Source organism: Rana temporaria, chromosome 2 (genome assembly GCF_905171775.1).
Source record: "Rana temporaria chromosome 2, aRanTem1.1, whole genome shotgun sequence".
Lineage (NCBI taxonomy): Eukaryota > Metazoa > Chordata > Amphibia > Anura > Ranidae > Rana > Rana temporaria.
In genome coordinates, this window is record NC_053490.1 from 89,263,320 (window position 1) to 89,271,731 (window position 8,412).

Here is an 8,412-nt window from a genome sequence, read left to right on the forward strand (position 1 = left end):
GACCATTACATGTAAATAAGGAACAGAAGTATCATGCAAGCCCTGATGAAGCACATCTAAGTGCGAAACTAGTTGGCAATATCGCATCTACTTTTCTTCTAATTATAACCTTCATTTCCTTTTTTGTATAAATCATGTAAATTTGGTCGTGATCATGTATATTTCATTTTTTGCTAACTTATTTTATGAAATGTGAAACTTTATATCTATTTAATTAAATTATTTTTGATATCTAAAAACCTTGTGTTTTGTGCGCCTACCTTCGATACTAAGAGCAACACACCTCACGTAAAAATCCCTATATTTGGAGAGGAGATTTTCCTCCTCCCCTTATATAAGCTAAACCCTTTTATTTTTTACAATTTTGATGGGATTGTGAGTGACTGTTGCTCAAGAGGAAGTCATTCATTCACCTACATACTTGTTTCTCTGTTTCCTTATCTTGGGTGTAAAACCCGCTATGGTGGAATGAATGGCCTCCAGTACTAAGGTGACAACCAAAACTTATTGATTTATTACTCTTTTGATTTATTATTTGAATTATTTATGAAACTTTCAAGGATATCCTAGGTTTAACACTGTCTAACTACACAAATTGGGCCTAATCTTTATATAGGTACTGAAGGGAGTTAAATTCCATTTTTTATCTCCCCTCCTTTTCTTCCAAACTTTTTTTCCCCCCCCCTTTCCTTGTGTCCCACACCCTCCCACAATGTCACAGTTTTCCGGCTTAGACTGGGAAAAGTTTTTGGATACCATTCAAAATTCGTATACCTCACAAGCAAAAACGGAAGTCGGACTCGACGTTTTCTTTTTGAAACTTAAAAGGTTAATGGAAAGAAAGTCAAATCTAGGGTGGCACATTCGATTTTTTGACCGATATCTTAAAGAAAAGGTCAATCCTCAGGGATTAAGAGTGCAAATTTTCCCCACGTTCGAAATGACCGAATCGACATTAAAAGATAAATGGGAGGAAAATTTAAACACATGTTCTTCTAACATGATGATAATGTTAAAGGATAAACATATCATTGATCTTGCAGAATTAGACAGAGAAATTGAGAACTTACGAAGTTCGGGTAACCATCTAATTTCCAGTAGCGAATATCAGAAAAAAGAATCAGATCTGCTTGAACACTTAGAAAAATATAATAAGAATGTTATTATGAGAAAAGATCAAAAATTCTATAAGGACCAACTAGCATTTGCAGGAGGTTATGCATACAAATGGCATCACAACTCCAACCAGAAGGGAAAGAAAACTTTTAGGCGTAACAACCAACATGAAACTACTGTATATAAATCTGACTCAGATGTATCAGCTTCATCCTCTTCCATTTCTTCACAGAGAACTACTTCAAAACCGTTTCGAGGAACAGCAGGAAGAGGACGCGCACCTAAACGCGGTAACGGTGGTGGGCACAATGCACAAGGGGGGACACTTAAGAAACGTATGGTCTCCCCTCAGGTCCCCATAGATCGATCTAAAAAGAACCAAGAACAGGGAATAGACACAAGTGGTGACCTGGTGGTGGGAAACACTCCTTTGGTGATGTTCGCTATGGAGAAGGAAATTACAAGCCTAAAAGAACAGGGAGCAATCCCAAAAACTAGCAATAGAATAACCAACTCAGGTAACATCCCTTTAGGACCCTGCCTAATTCCATCTACACCAGTGGCCGCAATGAAATTAGGAAAAATGGATCCCTTTGTGGTCAAGCAGATGCAGCTGACTCAGGACTAGATATTGTTAACCTCTCGACATACAATCTCTCATCCACTGAGATTGAGGTATTGCGATTGGGACTTAGTTTCTGCCCCTCACAAAAAGTGGATAAATTTACCCTAATTAAAGATTTACATTTATTTGCTAGAAATCTTACATATAAATTTATGTTTGATACTGACAGAGGACGTATAGCATCTAGGGAAGATGAATTATATAAAGACTTCAAGGTACAAGACTTCAGAGCCTTGAAAATCTTGATCCAATTGTTGGACGAAAACGAGAGCTCTGAAGATCTTATTGACCTTTCCGATGAAATAGAACCAGAAATAGAACTGATTCCGGAACCCTGTAAGTTTAGGACCAAATCACAAAGATTCCCTAACTTGCAAACCTCCCCAGCAGTATGGGCTTTCCTTAAGCAAACAAGAAAACAAATTGAAAATCTAGTAATTCCTAAAATTTCTGATAACAATTTATCAAAAAAACAACAGCAAGCACTTACCGAACTCACTAGTAATAGTGAATTGGTAATAAAACCTTCCGACAAAGGGGGCAATGTGGTTGTAATGACAAGGATCCAATATATTAAAATGTGCGACAAAATTCTATGTAATGACAACTGGTACAAAATAATAGCAGAAGATGATGTTCCAAAAGCCAGATCTGATTATATTTCATTAATCTCACTGGCATTTCAACAGGGATTGATTGATCAAGATTTGAGGGAATATCTAGAAATTAAGTGGCCTATAACTCCTACGTTTTATTCATTGCCCAAAATACATAAGGACATCAGGGATCCACCCGGGCGCCCCATTATCTCGGGTATAGGCAGCCATACGGAAACTGCAAGTAAGTATGTAGACATGCAATTGAGACCTCATGTAATGGCGCTACCATCTTACCTCAAAGACACGTTGGAACTTTTAAAAATAGTCGAAGGCATGAGTGTACCCCCAGGATCAATTTTGGCAGCAATAGACGTAGAGGCCCTCTACTCTAGTATCCCTCACACAAAAGGGATTCAGGTCATTTCCCAGTTTTTACGGGAACAAGACCACAATAATTGGAAACTTTGTAACTTCGTTACGGCCTTGCTTGAGCATATATTGACTAACAATGTTTTTGTCTTTAATGGCTCAACCTACCTCCAGGTGCAGGGTGTGGCGATGGGGACTTCTTGTGCCCCATCGTATGCCACCCTGTACCTGGGGGGGTGGGAGAGAGCCATTTTCTCAGATGACTCCGCCGCGATATACCTCCGCCATATTTTATTATGGCGGAGGTATATTGACGATGTTCTAGTCGTCTGGACTGGCGGTGCGGACCTTTTGGCCAAATTTATGGAATACCTATCTATTAACAATTATAATTTAAAATTTACGATCCAGTCGGATACCAAAAGCATCCCCTTTCTTGATTTAAAAATCTCAGTAAATGATGATGGCACCCTGTCCACTAATCTGTATAGGAAAGAAACGGCAGGAAACACTATTTTACACTATTCCAGCTCTCACCCAAGATCGTTGGTGCGAAGCATCCCCTACAGTCAGTACCTAAGACTTCGACGCAATTGTGCGAAGGAGGAAGATTTTGAAAAAGAAGCGTCTGCGCTTTATTCTCGCCTCTTATTGAGAGGATACAGCAAAAAAGTTCTCAAACAGGCATATGCAAAGTCAAAGATAAACACAAGAGATACATTATTATTTAAGAAAAAGGAAAAAGAGTCCAATCCAACAACTAAATTAATAACCACTTTCAGTTCTGATCAGAACATCTTTCGCCAATTGATTAACCATAATTGGCACTTCCTTGCTGAGGATCCTATCATTTCAAAATATATATCACAAAGACCTGAAATTGTTTATAGAAGATGCAGGTCCATCAAAGATGGCCTCACACATAGTCACCTGGTACCTGACGCTCCCACTTTACAGGAGCCTGAGATACCGGGTACCTATAAATGTGGACACTGCGATGTTTGCCCCTGGATCGAAGAAGGGGACGGCTGTCCCCTCCCTAGAGGAGGTTTTCTTAAATCCAAGAAACATGCTAATTGTTCTACCATAGGCATTGTATATCTTGCAAAATGTCGATGCGGCGCTTTCTATATAGGAAAGACAAAAAGGGCATTCTCTAGAAGAATCAAGGATCATCTTTATTATCTAGAAGCAGGCTTGCTCTATACACCTATTTGTAAACATGTGGGGTTGCACCATAGCTATGATCCATCTTTCATTACTTTCTTTGCATTAGAAGTGATCTCCCCTCCGGAAAGAGGAGGGGATTTTGATAAAAAAATCCTCCAACGGGAGGCTCGTTGGATCTTTGACCAACGAGCCACCTATATACCAGGGCTCAATACATCCTTGTCCTTTAAACCTTTCTTATAGGGTAATGTCACGGCCGTGATCGATTATCATTAAACTTCATTAGAACATACCCTATACACTTATCTATCACTGGCGCAAATCATAGAGATTTAATTTGTAAACCATATATATATATCTTAATATAGATCGCAGTGTTAGGGCTAATTATACCTGTGCCTTGTATACTAGCCCTATATAGATCTATTAAACCATTTTTTTGTTAAAATATATGATATAAACTTGATGATTTATGATTGGATTGCTTTTCTCTCTACTACTGACTGATATGTATCTCCTGTGCTTTGTTTTTTGCTCTGTTCTGTTTTGTTATGTTTTGTTTTTGTTTTTGCTTGGAGGGTATCTTGTTTTATTATTATTATTTTTTGTTTTGCTATATTTAACCTGATGAATTAACAATTGGAAGGTGTGAAAACTTTCCAAAAATATTTACTACTACAGATGCCTTTTTCATTAACCTTCCCCCAGATAAGACAATGTGAAAATAAACCATTGGACATATAGCTGAGAGAAATCACTAGCATATTCTTATATATTCCTTTATAGTTAAATACACATTTCATTGTGTATAACTTACTACTAGTGTTTATTAAAACTTTTTGTTTGTGTCTTCAAAGCTCTGAACTATTCCACCTAATAAACGGAGGTTTCCTTGATGCGGGGGTAGGTTGGACTTTGCACAACCTTGGTGTGGCCAATCACTGGTCCCAATACAGGGGGCGTGTTCTCTTTAACGCCTCCCGTCCCATCATCAACATCAGATGGGATGCGCGCGCACATCCGGCCACCTCATCATCCTTGGCCGGTCTGAGACTGTCAACACATGTCTCCTCCCTATGCGCTCCAGCCTACATCATCACGCTGGAGCGCACTGGATGCGCGCGCAAGTAACTTGGGACGCGTGGACCGGATATGATGCCAGGGGTCATGCTTGACTCTTATCATTTCCGGTGGAGATGCCGTTCTTAAGGCCAGCGCTGACACAATGTATGTCAGACGCTGACTTGGACGGCGTGAGGGAAGATATCACAGTACACGTGGAAGTTTGCTTCAGTCAGCTCTCTGGTGTTACAACACAAATAAGGTAATTACTTTCTAGTTCATCTCTTTGGGTTTTAATCCTCTATGTAGGCTTTCTTGGTCATGGGCATGAACTTAATCTACTCATTACTCTATCTATTTTTAGAATCGGAACCTAAATAGATATAACGGCCCTTGGACCATTCTGACAGTATTGCCTTTAAGTATAATGCCACTGGGATAGCATATCCCCCTAGGACATCAGCTTATAGCACTATATACTCCATGTTATTAACCATCTAAGGTAAACTCTCTTCCTTTTCAATTACATTATTTTCTAATAGACGGGCACTACGCTGCAATGCAACAGTTACTTATTTTTTTAAAAAATAAATTGAATTCATTTATATACTTATATGCATACATATTTTGTATTTTACTTACTTATAGAATATATTATGAATTCAGTATGAACTACACTGGACTATATTGACAGCCTTAACCCTATATCTAAACTTCACTACTACTGAGGTAATACTCTCTAGTTTTTTATATATATTTGTTAGACTGTATCCATACTTATTCAAGGCTTAGATACTTACTCGGTCTATGTCCATTTAAAAACAAGATACTTATTTTAATTTAACAAAAATGTCTATAAATATATATGGATACCTCCTTAATCTGCTGTATCATTATTATTCTTTCTTCTCCTTTTATATCTTCATTTTTAATTCCTTAGGAGAGAATTAGATACAACGTACAAATACCTGTATCTCTTCCTCCTCAATTGTGGTGACCCCCTCTATACATCTCATTGTCCGCACCTGTTAAAATCAAGTGGATCTGGCTTCCACTGATTGAAAGTGCAGCAGTCAATACCTTCCGCCCGCATCGGGTTCGCCTCCGCTACTTTCTTGGCAGCTTGTTCTGCCATGGTTTTTGAGCTTTTTAAACACATAATGGTAAGCGCACTATATATTTTAGTATCTGTATCTGTGTTGAACACTCATTTACAAAGTTTAAATATATTACATTGATCATACCTGTATTAATGATTAACTCTTATGTCGTACACAGACCATTACATGTAAATAAGGAACAGAAGTATCATGCAAGCCCTGATGAAGCACATCTAAGTGCGAAACTAGTTGGCAATATCGCATCTACTTTTCTTCTAATTATAACCTTCATTTCCTTTTTTGTATAAATCATGTAAATTTGGTCGTGATCATGTATATTTCATTTTTTGCTAACTTATTTTATGAAATGTGAAACTTTATATCTATTTAATTAAATTATTTTTGATATCTAAAAACCTTGTGTTTTGTGCGCCTACCTTCGATACTAAGAGCAACACACCTCACGTAAAAATCCCTATATTTGGAGAGGAGATTTTCCTCCTCCCCTTATATAAGCTAAACCCTTTTATTTTTTACAATTTTGATGGGATTGTGAGTGACTGTTGCTCAAGAGGAAGTCATTCATTCACCTACATACTTGTTTCTCTATATGCTACACCGACGTAGAGCAGAGAGGCAAGCACCGAATTCATAAAGCACTTGCCTCCCAAACTGCGCTGGGTTCCCTCGGCGTAAGCCGTCGTAGGTGGAAGTGGGCGTGAGCCATGCTAATGAGGCGTGACCCCATGCAAATGATGGGCCGAGTGCCATACAAGTACTTAAAAACGGTGCATGCGCCGTCCCGTGGACGTATCCCAGTGCGCATTGCTCAGAATCACGTCGGAACTACTCCCTAAGATACGACGGATCACTGCCTACGACGTGAACGTAACCTACGCCCAGCCCTATTCACGTACTACGTAAACAACGTAAAATACGACTGCTGTGTTCCCTGGTCCATACCTTAGCATGAGTTGCGCCTCATCTATGGGGAATAACTTCACGCCGGACATACGACTTACGCAAACCACGTATATTATGCACCGGGCGCAAGTACGTTTGTGAATCGACGTATCTCCCCTTTCCATATTTGAATAGGAAATCAATGGGAGCGCCACTTGCAGCCAGCGTAAATATGTGCCCACGATACGCCGGCGTAGGAAAGTTACGTCGGTCGGATGAAGCCTATTTTCAGGCGTATCTTGGTTTCAGAGTCCGGCGCATAGATACGACGGCACATATTTACACTTCTGCGTCGTATCTCGAGATACGTCGGCGTAAGTGCTTTGTGAATCCGGGCGTATATATATATTTTTCTAACACCCTAGAGAATAAAATGGCAGTCTTTGCAATACTTTTTGTCACACCGTATTTGCGCAGCAGTCTTAAAAAGAAAAAAAAAACACTTTTTTTAATAAAAAAATAAGACCGTAAAGTTATCACAATTTTTTTTATATTGTGAAAGATAATGTTACGCTGAGTAAATTGATACCCAACATGTCACGCTTCAAAATTGAGACAAACTTTTACCCTTAAAAATCTCCAAAGGCGGTGTTTAATAAATTCTACAGGTTGCATGTTTTGAGTTACAGAGGAGGTCCAGGGCTAGAATTATTACTCTGACTCTAATGAGGGAGAGGAGGTGAACGCTGCGGGGAGGAAGAGGAGGTGAGCGCCTCGGGGGAAGGAAGCGGAGGTGAACGCTGCGGGGTGGGAGAGACAGAGGAGTGGAGGGGGGCGGCGGTCCGCTGTCACTGAAGCCGGCCCACTGAGCCATCGGCCCACCGGGAAACTCCCGGTAGTCCCGATAGCCAGTCCATCCCTGTGTGCTGCTATCATCATCAATAGGCCCCATGACATGCGTCTATGCATCATAAAAATGGACAATGCGTGTCAACACTTTACACAGAACTAGCTCTGAAGCTAGCCGAACACGAGCAATTGAGGCCGGGTGATGACATCAGCACGCCGCTCTAGGCTCACCTAGGCCGCCGCCGGGTGGACCAAGATGGCCACCACTCCGGGGAGCTAGGTCGAAGCCGTGGCCTTTCCTATGGCCGAGGCAGCAGCGGACCTCCGCGGATCACATTATGTGCCGATCATTTACGGATCATTTACGATCCGTTGCACCACTAGTACAGATCAAAAGAATTTTGATCGATCAAAAAAATTTACGATTAATCAAGGAATTCATCTTTAATTTCCACAGCCCTAATATATTTGTATATTTAGTTGCCTTGTTAAAGTCCCATAAAGGAATGTATTACTATAATGGCTCTTGAATTTCCTTGCGGACATCTAAATTAGAATAATAGTTCCCCCCTTCCACCTAATTTTTGGCTCCTGGGGTATTAAGGTAAATGTGTGAAAG

The 8,412-nt window shown here is 40.0% G+C and overlaps 2 protein-coding genes across 2 annotated transcripts; both read left to right on the plus strand.

Moving 5' to 3' along the window:
* The first annotated feature begins 248 nt into the window (after positions 1 to 248).
* On the plus strand, positions 249 to 6,325 carry LOC120929222. The gene is made up of 2 exons (XM_040340507.1): positions 249 to 1,406; positions 6,220 to 6,325. The coding sequence occupies exons 1-2, from the start codon at positions 713 to 715 to the stop codon at positions 6,231 to 6,233; spliced, it is 708 nt and encodes a 235-aa protein (XP_040196441.1). The 5' UTR covers positions 249 to 712; the 3' UTR covers positions 6,234 to 6,325.
* On the plus strand, positions 1,876 to 6,223 carry LOC120929221. The gene is made up of 2 exons (XM_040340506.1): positions 1,876 to 5,670; positions 5,882 to 6,223. Exon 1 carries the CDS (start codon positions 1,894 to 1,896, stop codon positions 4,120 to 4,122), a length of 2,229 nt encoding a protein of 742 aa, XP_040196440.1. The 5' UTR covers positions 1,876 to 1,893; the 3' UTR covers positions 4,123 to 5,670; positions 5,882 to 6,223.
* Positions 6,326 to 8,412: the final 2,087 nt, after the last annotated feature.

Bases quoted from the DNA above. Each gene is read 5' to 3' on its own strand.
- LOC120929222 (XM_040340507.1), top strand. From the start codon at position 713: ATGTCACAGTTTTCCGGCTTAGACTGGGAAAAGTTTTTGGATACCATT.
- LOC120929221 (XM_040340506.1), top strand. From the start codon at position 1,894: ATGTTTGATACTGACAGAGGACGTATAGCATCTAGGGAAGATGAATTA.